The sequence below is a fragment of the Amaranthus tricolor genome, chromosome 17 (assembly GCF_026212465.1).
Source record: "Amaranthus tricolor cultivar Red isolate AtriRed21 chromosome 17, ASM2621246v1, whole genome shotgun sequence".
Taxonomy (NCBI): domain Eukaryota; kingdom Viridiplantae; phylum Streptophyta; class Magnoliopsida; order Caryophyllales; family Amaranthaceae; genus Amaranthus; species Amaranthus tricolor.
Genome location: NC_080063.1, coordinates 4,377,647 through 4,394,514, shown reverse-complemented (window position 1 = coordinate 4,394,514; position 16,868 = coordinate 4,377,647). Strand labels below are relative to the sequence as shown.

Here is a 16,868-nt window from a genome sequence, read left to right as displayed (position 1 = left end):
GCTTCTCCACATACTTGTCCTACTGATATTAATAAAAATCCCCAAATATTTAAGATAAATGATAGGAGTACAATAGATTTGTCTTTTTCAATTAAAGTGCTAAATTTCCACTAAAATTTCTCATTTAGAAGATAGAAATGTAGCAATATGAAGGACGGAAATGTAGGAGTAATCACCACCTTATCTTTGGCTATTGTTATATTGTTTTTTTTTTTTTTTTTTTTTTTTTTAATAATTTTAAATTCATTATAAAGTCAAATCAAAGGTGAATTGATAACAAGATTGGGTAATATCAAGTCATTGAGTCTATTTTAAATAGATACAAGCTAATCAAAAACATTCAAGAATTAGTTGAACTAGGGATGTTAATCCCGCTATGATTTATAAATGGTAATTTAAAGAGATTTTACCACATAAAAACTAAAAATCTACGTGCCCGGAGCAGATGGCCCAAATATGTGGACAATCAGTTGTGTACAACCCGCCCCCGCCCAACGGCTTTGCTCTAAGCATAGTGCAAAAAATGTGGAGATGGTCCCCATCACGGTGATGCGGTAACAAGAGTAATACAGTAACATTGAATAATGGCCGAGCACATGAGATGTTCCTTGAAACGACCAAAAATGTGGTTATTTTATATGTTAACACCAGGCCCGATCAGGTAATATATTAGTTAGTTTTTACAAAACAATTACAATGCGGCTAATGCAATACAATACGACCTTATTTTCAGACTATGACTCCGGTCAAGGTATATGATACAGTGCTGATGTAAGGTTACAAATTTATCCTCAACTTAGCCCTTAAGCTAAAGCATCTAAGATAATACTTGAGAATAGTATTCTTATTCTTTAAATTCTTAGACAAATATTGTTCTTATTCTAAAATAATCTAGACATAATGAAAAACTTTACGGCTTGCATCAAATTACACTACCCAAAGGTCCACAAGAAAAGTCTTTCACACAAACAAGCAAATGCTTAAATGTAACATCAGCCATGACTAATCAATCAATATAGATAGAAATGGCGGAACATTCTTTGTTCTTTTAGAACAAAAACCTATTCATACCCTATATAATATTCACACATTCTTAAATGAGAGTATAATGGTAAAATCATCTCTATTTTGCTGACCTACATATATTTACTGTGTTAAAGTAATCACTTTCAATCTTAAAGCGATAAATTAGAAAAGAACTACTCTCATAAGAGACTGCTTTTCGGTGAGACGACTTCAAATAAGAAAGCATATATTCTTAATATGTATGAAATGGATTATTTGAACCATATATGAGGCGCGTCTCTTGGAAGACGGTCTCATATAACAATTTGTAATTAGAGAAATGGACTAATGATGTGACGGTCTTACATATAAGGCGAGCCAAATAATGTTAGGTACACCACTTTACTAAAATATTTGAGATGCAAATAATTGCTGGCAACCTAAATTTTAATTTTAGTATAAAAAAATAGTGGACATCGCCAACTTGTCAATAGCAATATATAACGACCCGACATATTCCGTTATTAAAGATAAGATCAGACGGAACTGGAAACTTAAATCAAAAGAATGTCGAATAATTCTGTTGTATTCTTTAACTGGAAACAACATTTCCAAAATGGACGGTTGTAAACTGTGATGTTACATGAAGAAACCATCAACTAACCCTACCTAATTCTTTTCATATCCACAAACCACAATGAGCAGATATTTATGAACTCCATCACTTCTAGAAGGGAACTTTTTTTTCTTTCACCGGTGATCGGGATGAAATGTACTGATCATAATAATCCAGGTAATTTTCTAATCAACAAGAATAAATAAGTACCTTTCACTTTTTCATGTGACAACGCACTCGAGATTTCTTATCGTGAATTCAGTCCCAACTATCCTTGCTTCGTCGAAAAGCCTTCTTCTGTGATGCCGCTTTTTTGTTCTGCAATCGTTTCTCCTCTGACTTAGCAGACCTTCAGACGTTTTAATCAATTATAAGATCAGTTACGTGTGATAAACAAAGATTATATAAAAGGGACTGTTAGTTGATATTTGAGATCATTCATATCCTCCCATATGAATAGTAATAAGCAAAGGTAAATAAGTAAATAGCTAATCAATGTTCCTTTGTAAAGGAAAAAATTGACTAGAATAATCCAACTATCGTGTATTCGTCCAATATAGTTCAACTGAGTTTTTCCGAACCCAATAATGAATGGACCATTTCTAAAATGCACCCACCTCCCTTACACTATGTTTGCATAGAGAGAAATAGAGGGAAAGGAAGAAGGGAAATTTAAAAGGATGGAAGACCTATTATTTGGATAACAAAAAGAGAGGGGAGGGGTTTGGAGGAAAAACATAGAAAACTTTTTTAAGAATACGATCGCTCCTAAAGTGAAAAAATTTGGAGGGAAAATGTACTCATTTTCTTTCCGTTTTACTTCTCTTTCCTTCTAAACAAACAGGTACACTCTCCTTCCTTACCCCTCCCCTTCCTTTCCTTTCCTTCTGTTTACCTTCCCTTCCCTTTCCTTATTTTCTCTCCTAATATACTATCCAAACATAGTGTTAACAATAGTAGGTATTCTTCTATTTTCTACTCAATTTCATTTCTCTCTTTTACCATTGTAATATATAGACAATAACTTTCTCAGGCTTCAAGTTCATCATCAATGGCAAACACAGTTTAACATGGCTTCAAAGAAAATCCTTTTGAGTATACAAGGACTTATCTTCCTTTAACTATATATAGTGTTTTCCTCAAAACGATCAACTAAATTCTTACTCTTTCCTCACGTTGATATCCCACTGTTGACCCTTCTGCTGATGAAAACATCACCAAAATCCATAATGCTCCCAATCACCACATTTCCCTCTCCTCCCCCTCTTCTGATGAAGATGTCAACATCAACTCTCTTCTTCTCTTGTTTTCCCTCCAACAAATGGTTTTTCCCTGCGCACTCATCTAAATTGCCATCTGAGTTGTCTCAAATGTGCTTTATGTTGGAAATACTTCACATGTGAGACAAGATCCCACATCAATAAAATAATGGGTTGTTAACTTGCATATATAGTGGGTGAGCTAATCTTCCTACTACCATATGGTTTTGGGAAATAATGAACCTCACCAAGTGTATGTGCAAGTCAACGCTCTTGACTCGTGGATTTGTAGGCTCAAGCCCATAGGTCTCTCGTGTCCACACGAGTGGGCCACGGTGAAAATTATGTGACGAATTGTCACGACCTAATACTTTAACTGTGTGATTCATTAAGTTTGAGATCTTCAATCAATCACAAAACTCTAGTTGAATAACAACGTCCTTAACTTTGAGCCCCATTTATCTACTAAACAAACAATTTCCAGAATCAAGTTTACAGTGAGGTTAAACAAATTTCTGAATTTACATCGTGCCTATACAAGATCAACTGATAAGTTTGGAATTCGACTTAAAGGGGTGTTTTGCAATTGCCATAAATTACAGGAGTATATTATCACATTTTGTCTTATTGATCTGTTCAACAATATTTGGAGGACAAGTAAAATGCCCAATGACCGGAGAAGTACTCTAGTGCCCATTTACAAGAACAACGGAGATGTCTAAAATTGCTAAAACTATCGAGGAATAAAACTCATAAGTGATAAAGATACGTATGAAGAGATGTACCTCCATATCAGAGAACCAATTTGGATTATGCAAGGGAGATCTACAATGGAAGCAATTCGTCTTAAAAGACAAATGACGAAGTACTATAGGGCTAAAAAATGAGACTTGCACATGACTTTTGTTGACTTGGAAAAAGCATACGACTAGGTACCAAGAGAATACTTCGGTGGGCAATGACAAAGAAGAATATTCTCAAAAAATACATTAATATAGTACAAGAGAAGTAAAGACAAATGTTAGGACATGCGAGGGAAACCGGAGGATTTTAAAATCATAATAGGTCTTCCACAAGGCTCGACCCTAAACCCCTTTCTTTTTGCAGCGGTTCTCAATAAGATAACTTGATCAATACAATGAGACATGCCAAGTGCATATTGTTTGCTGGTGACATTGTTTGGTAGATGAAACCAGAGAGGGATAAATGGTAATTTAAAATGATGAAAGACAAGAGCTTGTGTCATGAGGTTTCAAATTAAGTCGGAGCCAGATAGAGTTCATGGAGTGTAACTATAGCCAAAATAACGAGAAAACGAGAGCACTTTAAAGCTTGAAGAGAAAGAAATTGCTCCAAATGAATACTTAAATACTTTTGGTCAATATTTCATGGTAGCAGATCCAACAAGATGTGAACTATAGAATAAAAAGTAAGTGCAAAAAAGGAGAGCAACTATTGGGATATTAAGTGATCGAAGTGCATCCTTTAAGTTAAAGGGCAAGTTTATCAAGCGATAATTAGACCAACACTACTATATTGATTTCAATGTTGGGCTTTTAGAAAGGATCACAGTAGTAAGATAGGAGTATTGTTCGATGGATGAGTGGGCATACCTTAAGGGATATAATTCGATACATAGATATAAAAAAGGTTTTAGGAGTTGCAATCATTAAGGGTATTACCAAACCATTTAGGAAGATCGAAAGTTGGCGCTCAAGAGACTATAAAAGGGCGAAAACCTGGAGTACGGGAGTGAAAATGGATACAAATGATCTAGACTTACAAATTGAGAAGATAGTAAAAAATCAAAATGAATGGAAAAGAAGAATCCATGTGGACGACCATTGGAATTGAGGCTCAGCCATTGTTGTTGTTGGGGTTTTCATTTTTAAATTTTGTATTCAAATGTTTGTGCGTTCAAATTCCCTCTTAAATATTTACAATTGGAAAATAAAAGTATAATGAAGAAAAGAAAAAGAATGTATCATGGTTGCTGTAAGCCCACGAGGGTTGCAAGAAAGAGTTGAATTATGGTTCAGGATGAGGGTCATTAGTTGGCTGGCCAACGAGAGGAGTTTATGCCTATGTAGGCTAGAGGCAGACTTCAACAATGGAATTTGGAAGGGGCTAAAGGGTGAAGAAATTTTTTTTAAAAAAAAAACTTCTGAAGGGGTATATAAATGCATATAATGCGCAATTCAATTTCTTCAGGCAACATGTTCATTTTGGGAAGAGTTTATTAAAAGTACAGATTATTCAAAAGCAACCATTAATTATGATTATTTTGGGAGCGACGCTTCATTGTTGGGATTATTTATCAACTTTTTTTAAAAAAATTGGTATTTAATGCAAGTGGGATTAATGATATCAAAAATTAACAAAGAATTTCTCAACATGCTAAAAGATCAACTAGTTATAAATGATAAGTTTAGAGTTTAAAATGAGGATATGAAGGGATCCATACAGCTTGGCGATTTTCTTCTTCAGCTCTTCTGAAGGAGGTGGTGGAACATAGGATGCCGCGTCAATAAATGCCTGGATTCATAAAAGAAATTAAGCACAAGGAAAGCAAATACGACTACAAGGTTCAATTTAATGAGACCAATAAGTGAATGATGGCATATACAAAAGAAAAGAAAAGAAAAAAAAAAAAAAAAAAAGCACAGATTTTGTTGTCTACTAAGCCCAGCTTAATACAATTCTAGGTAAATCCATTATTCCAAGAACACAGAAGAATGTGCATCCTAAAAGAAGGGGGGAGAAAACAATAAATTAATAAATTCACAACAATAAAAGACAATATGCAAATTAAGTACCTGTAACTTTGATAGGGCATCTTGAATATTACCCCTGACAAAAACAGCACAAACAAGTCGGTGAGATAAAAATGAACAAGCTAACTAAAAAGAAAACTGTGCCAGAAATTTTACTGTTGTGTCCGAGTCTTAGCGGAAGATACGACGATCTCTCCATCTTTATTAATCCGATTTTTCTCCTGCTTAAACAGAGGCAGGAAATGAGATTTTCAATGAAAATCCAGCTAGATGGAATTAAGACAAAGCCACTTTTGTTGATAGCTACAGGGTATGCAATGCTAAAACACATCACACAATGAAACTACACATTACTGGGGCCCAAGGAGTGTTTCTCTTATTTTCCCATCATTAGTTTGATAGTTGGTCATGGCTTTCGCATATCTCATACCTAAAAATTACCCAATACATTGGTTGATATATCTTTCAAGAATATAACATAAATTCAAAAATACAGGCACAATGTTTCTCTAGGAAGATGGGTTTTGGACTTTTGGGGGACAGAAGGAGGACATCACTTTGGATAGCAAAAAAACAGTACAGAAATCACAAGATGGCAAGAATCAAACCATTTGCATGATCTTTTCGCGGACTCTTTCGCTTAGCCAAGTCGCATTTTTCACATTGAAGCGCATGTCTACCTTGGTGTTTACTGCACTAACAAGAAAGTGTCAAAGGATGCAAAAGGAATGCAGTTCACAAACAAAATTGACACTACTAAAAGAAAAAAGAAAATTGCACACCTTTATTAACATTTTGACCTCCAGGACCTCCACTCCTGGCGAAAGTTACAGTCACATGCTCTACAGCAGAACAATTAAAAATTAGCAAAGAGATGACTGCATCATGCTGTTTTTTTTTGTTGCACCACTTTTCTTTGTGTAGTCTCCAACTCCCTTCTTTGATTATTAATATCTTTAAATATAAGAACTTGATTATTTTATAGGCATTGAGACAAATCCAAAAAAAATGATTGACTATATTATTTTTCTTTATACTTTCTCCATTCTTTTTTAATTGTATCATTTCTTTTAATTATGCGAGATATTAAGAGATTTTTGGAAGTAACAATACAACTAAAAAAGAATGCAAGAGGTACATCGCGAGGAGTTTTGGCCAAATTTCAAGAAATTTAGGCTCCTTGACAGAAATGATGCAATTAAAAAAAATTAATAATTACTTAAGTTGACATCAACTAGCTCAAAGAAGACTTGCACAAGGTAATATGTAGCAAAGAGCTCCCCAATCATCAGAATATGTCCCTGAAGTGAAAGCGACGATCATAGCCAGAGATACAACTTTACAGCACACTCTATACTAAAGTTGTTCATTAACAAGCCCACAATTTCCCCAACCAAAAAAAGAAAAAAAAAATTACCCATAGATAATCTCACGTATTGCTCATTTACCCACATAATCGTACTTTTTGATTAAATATTACGTAAACTCAACTTTGGGGTGTTTGCACATAACATACCTAACAAGTTAATGATTTCCTATGAAACAAGTAATTTTCATATTAAAAAAGAAGAAAAAGAGGATAAAAAAGAAAAAAGGAAAAAAAAAAAGATATACAGGACAAAAAAAAAGAAGAAAAGGAAAAATTAATAAAGAAAACTTATTCTCCACCCTTTTTCCCACCCCAGTTCCAAACCCCATTGTAGCCACCACAACCACCTGCAAAGACCAACGCCTCACCACCATCTCCAGCGAGGAGACCCCCTCCCTTTCACGCACCTACAACTACAAATAAAAGAGGACAAGAATTGTTTGAAATAAAGGCGTAGAGAGTAGGATTTATGTTCCTATCCGTTTCTTAAAAGAAATGGAGAGTTCTATATCTAATCTAAAGGTTAAAATTGATTGATAGAGAAGAACAGGGGGTTTGAAATTTTATTTTTCATACTAAATAGATGTTAGAAATCTTATCATAGGTAATAGAGAAAAATAATGGAAATGATCCTTGTACTGAGAATAAGGAGAAAAAACAGGAAAGTGGGAATGTTGTAACAAAGCGCTTACCAGCAGAAACTGAGGTTGCATAAAACTGTAAAATCCGAAACATTAGAAAGCGAAAGAAAAAGGAGGGTGAGTGTATTATGAAAGAGATGAGAAAAAAGCATTACTATTATTGTTAGTACAGCCATAAAATGCAGCAACGAAGGAAGACAAAAAGAAATGACGTTAAGGAAAGGGCCATGGAAAGATCCACAAAAGAGATTGGGATACAGAAGAGGTACTGATGAGATCAAACAACACTCTTTTAAAGACTGTAAATTGGGCACTTATTTGAGGCAGTGCTCCAAAAATTCCAAAACCAATTGATTGGGAACAAACATTCAGGTTACCAAGCGTCTATTAGAACAAACAGCAATATATAGTGCCTTTCTTTTCCAAATAACAATCAAGCTCTAATCCAACAAGAATTCCTTCAAAATTGTGTTATCGCGCAGACCATCTGATAACAATTGGTGCCAACTAGGAGAAGTTGAGCAACAAATCGGTATAGAGCATGTGTGGCTTTGCATAATGTATGTTGAACATTCAACACTCATGATGCAACCACTTACACGTAACCTATCTTATCCTACCAACTCTTCACTTCTTTGTGCCCTTTTTTGACTTTTAAGCTTCTCAACATGCACGATAAATTTTCAACGAACCTCACAACCATTAATTCTAGATCTTTCCTTCAAGTCACGAAACAAGATTTCATGATTTTCTTTATCAACCTTCTCAAGTAAGTATCAAATAGAGTCTTCAAACCCAATTTTCTAGATAAGTACAACTCCAAAAAAAATTCTACTCTAGATGAACTTATATATTTCTTAAAAGGGAAAATTCAAGAGAACCTCTTTGTAAAGATAAGGTAGCTTAGTTCGCCCCCTAAACTCTGCTTATGTACGAGCCACTTGATGACATTGGATTAAATAAAATGCTATATCTCGGAGCTTGCAAAAACCTTGTCACAAGGCCGCAAGAGCTATAAAATCATCCGCATAACAGGCAAATGCAACTAATCACTAATCAAGAATACATAAAAATATAAAACCCTGCTTACCAAACTACTCTCACAAAAGGGTATGTTACAATAGAGATTACTTCATCTTCACTATCCTTAAAAAGAATTACAAAAAGTTCAATTTCGTACAAGCCACAATTCAGTATTGTTTATAGACAGTGTGGTTGATATTTGAAACTTACTAATATCATGTGTCCTTGTATTGGTACAAGGGAAAAAAGTTACCAATTTGTTTGATACCACTATTTAACACCACCCTCTATTTGCAAACTTCTAGCTAAATCTTGCTGAAAAGACACTCATATCTAATGTAAAACTCAACCTTTTCCAGCAGTACAAACAAAAATTATAGATATACCTATTTGAATAATGACCCAATTACTTGATTACTTAGATAGCCCCTATTTTAGTGGTTTAATTAATAGTAATTAATTAAGTTAATTTGGGTTATTAAATTTTAAGTATATTAATTAAGTTAATTAGGAATAAGTAAAAGATTCTATTATATTTGGGTATCAACCGTATTAATTTTGCGATCAAAGTAAGTTGTACGATGAAAATTGGGTAAAAAAAATGATTAAAATGTGAAGTGTCATGTAATGACACCTAAGCCATGTATGCGTCATGTGTAGGTGACTGAGTGTCATTTTGCTTATGACTCATCACCCATTTATTATGTTGAAGAGGATTGAGGACCTGTTTATTCATTCATCATCTTCATCTCTTCATTTTTGAAGAAACAAAATTAAAAAAATTATGCTCCAGAACAAGGATTCTGTCCGTGTGTTCATGACTATTTTTGAGGTAGTTGTGGACATTTTTGGATTCTGAAGTCTTCATAAGAATTGTAGAGCTCCGAGTCACGGTCATGTGGGCACTTGAATCGCCCCAAAATGAGTTCGTATGAGAGAGTTATGTCCAGAATACTAATAAATTGTCATGAAAATCGAGAATAGTCAATTATGAGATTAATTGTTCAAATTGGGATTTCAATTGGATATTCCTTTAATCAAGTATTTAGGATTATTTCATATTTATTTATTGGGTAATTATGGATGGTATGAATTTGTTGAGTATTATTGATGGCGATGCAAAAAGGAAGCTTGGATTGTTATCTTTTGGAGTTAGAAGTTAATGCACACAAGGTGTTTGTTCAAATGCATCAATGAAGTTCGTAGTTTTCTAATCTGATTTTTGATTGAAGAATTTTCTCATAACCTACAAACATCTAATATCTTTTAAAGCTAATTTAAGTATTTTTATGTTCAAGTGATGATGGAAAAATATTGGTTTGATTGCTTTGTTTATGTGATATTATTAGTATTATAAAATGATTTTAATAAAAATTAATCATGTTATAAAAATTATATTTGATTAAAAAGTATGTTAATATTGTATTTATTTAAAGAGATCACAAAAGAATGTTTTGTATGTTATTGACTTATATGATATGAGTCTTGAAATATCGTATTATGAAAATGAAGTATGATAGTTGATTTCAAAGAAAATCAATTGAATTATTGTTTTGTTTTATATTGAAATACTCGACATTGAAAAATGTCCGTTTTTGGGAATTGGCAACGGATATTTATATCCGGATTATTGTAAAATCCTATAACTTGATAATAGGTAATGGTTATTCGGATCGGTTTCGAGCCCCCGATCCCGTTTCGTTCTTGCAAGAACCGTATTTTCGATGATGACGATCACCCGTGTTCTCGGGATTTAGATCAAACCTAGTTCCTGACGGTCCATATATTCCCATGTTTTAAAGTGTTGTTATATTATTGTTTTATTATGAGTTTTAAATAAATACGTTTGGTATATAAAGTTTTGTTTGTTTCGCAAATGAAATCATACGTTTCATTTACCGTATTGTTTCGCTATTGACTTGTAAAATAATAGCCGCATTTTGATTTTCGCTATTAACTTGTAAAGTTATAGCCATGTTTTGATTCACTATGAACCAAAGGTTCTTAGTCGTATTTATGTCGATACCAAATCGTCTTTTAAAAGAGTTTGGGTTTTGATAAATTAGTGTTTCATAAGGAGATACCAAATGAGCAAAAGACTAAATTGGAGATGTTTGTTAATGACTTGTATATAAATGTAATAGTTTGTTGGATTACTCAACAATTCAATTGTTGACAGTCTTTGATGGGGCCTATCGCTTAGGGGGGATAGATCCATTTTCAGGTTAACTCTGCTGTGGAGACGATGCCTACTTGTAATATGTGTTACGTGCGAGGCGATACTTTTTTTTGAAATTCATAATGTAAATTAGATATTTGTAAATTAAATTGTAATAATTTTATAATGTTTCGTAAATAGTATTCACTTATTTAATGTAAAAGATTTTAAATACTCTGATATTGATTTGCTGTGGCTATCGAGCCACAGGTCGGATTCAGCCTAGACTTTTATAAGTCTTCCGTTGCTTTGTAGACAGTATTAATACTGTTTAGCCGGTTTGGGCTATTTCAATTACATAGAACTTAGAAGTATTAGCTTAAACACAATCAATAATAATCCTCAATTAGAATCATTTTCATTGAACTCTACTTATTCTCATACCCAAAACTCCATCATCAATCAATCATCATATTTTATTTTAAACCTCATCCAAATTCCAATCAAACTCCAATCTTTCAGCTCAAAACATCCTAAATTCTAAATATTAATACAATCTAACAAAAAAATGAATTGCAAATTGAATCAAAAATAGATTAGGGAATTTACCAAGACCAATCTTAGGAGGAGGGGGCTCGTTGACGGCAGAAGAAGAACGCTCTTCGGCTTCCAATAGAAGCTGTTGCACCTGAGATAAACGTGCCGACGCTTTTCTACTGATTTCACCGTATTCCGACGCCGCAACACATCGGAAACTGCCATTAGTGATTCCACGATAAGCTGTGTAAGGCGAGTTTCTCAGAAACGCTAAGCAAATCCGTTTGGCTGAAAATGTGGAAAAAGCGGATTGTGAAACTCTGTTGAGCAGAATGGTGGCTGTCGTTCTGAGAGAGGAAGCCATATTTGTGATTGTTCAAGATCTGAATTGGGAATTAATTGATAGAGATGAGGAGAAAGAAATCGATTCTAGAAGATTGAAACTCAACAGTCTAAGGTCTTCCAGTTCTTGGTTACCATTTAATTCGTGGTTTTACAAATTTGTGGCGTCTGTGGCGATTGGCGAGGCACCTTTTGTCTCGTCTTAGGGCTTCTTCTCTTTGCATCTACAAGTATTATCTTTAAACTATCCAATTCTTATATATTGCCACTCCTTTCATTTTATCGCCACCCTGAGTAAATTATCAATTTGCCCCTAAATTTTAAAAAAATTACAATTTTGCCATTGAACATAAAATTTTCTATATATACTACACTCCCACTAAAATTATTCTCACCACAACTAAAAACCAACTTACAAAATCTAATTTTCGGAGCAAAAATTAAGTTCAATCCGCAAATTATTAATCGAAGTAAGTTATTTTTAATTTAATTAGTTGCAAAAATTTTTTTTTTTTAAAAAATATGAATTGCCCAGATCTGGGCGATTCATAATATTATTTTTTTTCGTATGTTTTGGAATAATTATTATAAATTTTGAAGTATGTTATTATTGTTATTGTTATAATTGTTGTTAATGTTATTATTATTAATTTTATTATTATTATTATTGTGATTGTTATTTTTTCTATTATTAAATATATGTTTATGTTTTGTTTTATAAATTATTAATGTAAATATGTATGTTGTAATGTTTATTTAATATTTTTTTAGTAAGTTTTATATATTGTTTTTAATTTTATAGTTAATAATAATTTAATTTATTGAAATTTAAAAAAAAAAATAGGTGAATCGCCCAGATTTAGGCGATTGAACCGGGGTCCAATCGCCTAAATCTGGTCGATTCACCTTAATTTTTTTTTCTTTTTTTTCGTTTGTTTTTTATAAATATTAATAATTTTTTTTATTTTTATTATTGTTTCTATTATTGTTATCATTATTATTATTATTATTGTTATTGTTATTATTACTTTTTTTTATTTTTTTTGTTTTAATTTTGTTTGTTAAATTTTTTGTTGTTAAATTATTATTTATGTTTGAATTATTAATTTATTATTTGGTTTTTTTTTTTCATTTTTAATTTTTGATTATTATTTTTTTTAGAAAAATTATTATTTTTTTATTTGTATTATTACTGTTATTATTATTATTATTTGTTATTATTTTTATTGTTATATTATTATTATAGTGGTTGTTGTTATTATTAATGTTATTAGTTTTGTTAATGTTGTTTTTATTTTTATTATGTTCATCTGGTTAATGTAACGTAAATATTGATTATGTTCATTTATTTTTAATATTTAATGAAACTGTAAAAAATTGTAGAAAATGGCTGGTAATCAAGGAAAAGAAAAGGGTTTTTTTAGACAATTGTTGAGAGGTAATAGTTCTAGGCCTACCTTACTCAGAGGGGACCCGCATGAGAGGGGGGTAACGGGTTCTGCTAGGAGGGCTAGGCAGGAAGAGGCTGCCAGACACAGTGAGGCCCAACGGTCGAGTACGCTGAACAAAGTGCGTACTCCTTTTGATGACCAGGCTAACAGCCTCTAGAGTAGTTGGGGGGTTTATAGTGATGATGATAATGATGCTGATGATGTTTAGTTTCAAGGTCATGAGTCTCGCCCATTGGACTGGACTGTTGTTCGGGGCCCCGACGGCAGATTTGCCCGTGGCGGCCCGAGTTCTTCTGCCGCATCTGAGCGCGCAGGACGTAGTTTTGTCGATAATGAGCCGCCACGGGAGAGCAGGCCCTCACAGTTCACTAACACGGACTGGTTAGTGACATCACCCCAGCCCGAGGGGCCGACAGATACGCGACTGATCCCTAGTTACGGCGGGCACATAGCTAAACTTATTTGTGACGGCTCCGAGCGTACGCCTCCGATTCTGGATTGTCGTATTAGGAAGAGGCCGGTGGAGTCCATCATCCGACTGAGGGATATGTCCGATGCGCTGAACGATGTTCTACCTGCCACTTCCCTCGGCCGACTACCGGACATTATGCACCAGCACATCGACTGTGCTTTGATATCGACGTTCGTGGAGAGGTGGCAGCCGGATACGAACTCCTTCCACATGCCATGGGGGGAAATGACGATTATGTTGCACGACGTGCAACGCATATTGGGCATTTCTATTGAAGGTTCTCTGCCGGCTGAGCCTTCGGAGGCGGAGTGGCAGGTTGGTATCACCAATCTGTTCGGGGAGCCTATGTCTGAGCTTCGGCGTAGAGGTGCATTCACCTGCGGCTGCGTAAGCGTTGCTGAACTGATGCGGCTGTGTCATAGGTCGCAGGCCATGGATACCCAGATGACAGCGTACTACATGGCTATCGTCGGCTCTATCTTGCTGGCGGATAAGACCACCTTGGCGTTCTTGTACAGGCAGCTCGGAATGGCATCTAGGGCTGGTTGTAAGACCATTGCGGGATGTCTCACATTGCTCCAGACATGGATCTATGAGTACTTTCCCGCTTTCCGTCCTCATCCTCGCCGAGAAGATGTGCCAAACATGACTAGGGCGGAGATGTGGACACCGAAGAAACCATGTCGTGAGGTGGACAGGTTGAGGGACTGCCGCAGGGTTCTTGATTCAATGACGGAGACTCAAGTATTGTACATTACATTTTGTCATGCATGTGTTTTTTAATTTACAGTTTTTTTTGTTAACTTGGCTTGTATGCAGGTGGAATGGACTCCCTACAATTCTGCTCCTGGTGCGTTGCTGAATGATCACCCACGCACCACCGTCATCGGGGGTATCACGTGCTTTGATGTCGTCGAGGTGTATTTACCGGAGCGGACATTGCGACAGATCGGGTTCGTGCAGGCTATTCCTCCAGCTCCTATGAGACCAGCCAAGGCTCTCCAACCGGCACACGGTACCTACTCCGTGACCTTTCCTTCTTCTGCTGTATATTTGGAGGCATGAAGTAGGTTCCCCTTTAGTGCCCGCCTTGTTGAGCAGGGACTTCGTCGGGCTTCTGTTCCTTCAGAGGCTGAACCTAATTACGTTGAATGGTTCAGAGTGTGCTCGCACCCGTACATAGCCCCGGACGAAGGGCCGACTTTCGCTCCTGGTCCTCCTCAGAGCAGATCTGAATACGTGAGTTTTACTAGTTTTTTTTTTCAGTTTCTGTTTTATTTCTTGTTAACTCTTGTTTTCCTTTTGTGTTTTCAGTTCTTGAATGAATGACCCAGTTGATTCGCTCCAGTGGCAAGACTACCTGCTCACCTGGCGGATTTGAACCCCCGTCAACGACATGTGTTAGAAATATACCTTAATGATTGTAGAGATTTATTTGAAGAATGGCAAATTTTTAAAGGGCATGACCTTTCATAGTCTGTACTAAAACTATTTTACATTAATGATTGCATTTATTTTCGTCAATGAATGTCGTTGGTTTACGACTACTTCCTACAATTAAAAATTTACACCCGCAACTTCTACTTTTAGAACCAGGTCGGGCAATATTATCTAGATTATGTACATCACCCCTAATATTACCATAGCGGTGACATTTTAAATAGACACTAACTCTAGAACGTCCTTCTTTCTTTTTATAAGAAGCACGTGTAAATTGAAAACCGATTGTTATTGCTATCACATCGGCCCAACTATGTAACTCATCTACGGAGATAAATTCCCTATCTGTAACAAAGGTACCGGAGTAGTCTACGTTGTCTCCAAAATTTTCAAACTCATGCAAATTTGAAATATAAATAATATAAATTAATTACATTAATGACGTAAATATAAATAATAATTATAACAAAACTTAATACAAATACTAATACTAAAAAAAAAATTAATACAAATAATAATAATAATAATAATAATAATAATAATGACTACAATAATAATAATAATAATAATAATAATAATAATAATAATAATAATAATAATAATAATAATAATAATAATAATAATAATAATAATAATAATAATAAATAAATAAATAAATAACGAAAAGTAAAATTAATAATGACAACAACAATAACAATTTTAATAATGATAAAAAAATTACGTAAATAAAAAAATGAAAAAAATAAAAAAAAAATATCAACAATAATAATAATAATAATAATGACAACAACAACAACAACAACAACAATAATAATAATAATAATAATAATAATAAAATAACAAAAACTAAAACAACAACAATAATAATAATAATAATTAAAAAAAATTAATACATAAATTAAAATTAAAAAAAATAAAATAAATAACAATCGCACAAAATGGGGCGACTGAACCATGGTTCAGTCGCACAAAACTGGGCGACTGGACCATGGTTCAGTCGCACAAAACTGGGCGACTGGACCATGGATCAATCGCCCAGTTTTGTGCGATTGAACCATGGTCCAATCGTCCAGTTTTGTGCGATTTATTTTATTTTATTTTTTAATTTCCAACGATTCCAATCGAAAACTTTACGTACCGCATCCGACTCATAGTCGCTTTCGTTAGCCAAATTTAACCAATTACGGGTTACAACTTCTTTAACAGTTTTTAGAGAGATAGTATCGTGTTTGAATTCGTACTTCATACGCATCTCAGAATTCGATATATATAGACAAATCTTCCGCATTAAATTCTTAATAGTGTTATTAAGCGTGATTTATATTTATTAATTAAGTTTTAAGTCCAGTGGCAATTTTGTAATTTTTTAAACTCCAGGGGCAAATACGTAATTTTGAAGGGGGTGGCGTTAAAATTAAAAAGGGTGGTGAACTTTAGTAACACCCAGCAACTATATGTCTATATCACACGGTAGTAAATCTCGCTTATTAAGTCAAGATATGTGGTCAGATGATAAATAAATTTTACTCGTCTAAGCAGGAATAATATGGTCAATCAGATACCAAATAGCTAGGATTCTATTAAAAAAAGCGATGAAAATCACCAAATATGTATTAGAAAGCTTCCTGTAGACTCACTCACTCCACAATAAGCAAAATAAAAGTTAAATCATAAGAATCAAATATAAATACAAATAAACACATACATAGAATTATGAGTAAAACTAACGACAAGTATTTCTCATTCTCTTTTTTAATTTATCCCATCAAATTTATCTTAAT

At 34.1% G+C, this 16,868-nt stretch overlaps 2 protein-coding genes across 2 annotated transcripts; one reads left to right on the top strand and one right to left on the bottom strand.

Moving 5' to 3' along the window:
• Positions 1–1,559: 1,559 nt before the first annotated feature.
• Positions 1,560–11,951, bottom strand: LOC130804005 (uncharacterized). Its single transcript, XM_057668287.1, has 7 exons — positions 11,455–11,951; positions 6,437–6,496; positions 6,263–6,345; positions 5,811–5,875; positions 5,697–5,730; positions 5,345–5,415; positions 1,560–1,970 (listed from the first exon to the last, which is right to left on the bottom strand). The coding sequence occupies exons 1-7, from the start codon at positions 11,744–11,746 to the stop codon at positions 1,880–1,882; spliced, it is 696 nt and encodes a 231-aa protein (XP_057524270.1). The 5' UTR covers positions 11,747–11,951; the 3' UTR covers positions 1,560–1,879.
• Positions 11,952–13,025: 1,074 nt separating this feature from the next.
• Positions 13,026–14,859, top strand: LOC130804323 (protein MAIN-LIKE 1-like). Its single transcript, XM_057668717.1, has 2 exons — positions 13,026–14,391; positions 14,467–14,859. Exons 1-2 carry the CDS (start codon positions 13,723–13,725, stop codon positions 14,710–14,712), a joined length of 915 nt encoding a protein of 304 aa, XP_057524700.1. The 5' UTR covers positions 13,026–13,722; the 3' UTR covers positions 14,713–14,859.
• Positions 14,860–16,868: the final 2,009 nt, after the last annotated feature.

Excerpts from the sequence above, each read along its gene's own strand:
- LOC130804005 (XM_057668287.1), bottom strand. The coding sequence starts at position 11,746 with ATGGCTTCCTCTCTCAGAACGACAGCCACCATTCTGCTCAACAGAGTT. Across the intron at positions 6,497-11,454 it reads TCCTCCTAAGATTGGTCTTG|AGCATGTGACTGTAACTTTC; the intron begins GTAAATTCCCTA and ends GTTCTGCTGTAG. Across the intron at positions 6,346-6,436 it reads AGGTCAAAATGTTAATAAAG|TAAACACCAAGGTAGACATG; the intron begins GTGTGCAATTTT and ends TTGTTAGTGCAG.
- LOC130804323 (XM_057668717.1), top strand. The coding sequence starts at position 13,723 with ATGTCCGATGCGCTGAACGATGTTCTACCTGCCACTTCCCTCGGCCGA. Across the intron at positions 14,392-14,466 it reads ATTCAATGACGGAGACTCAA|GTGGAATGGACTCCCTACAA; the intron begins GTATTGTACATT and ends GCTTGTATGCAG.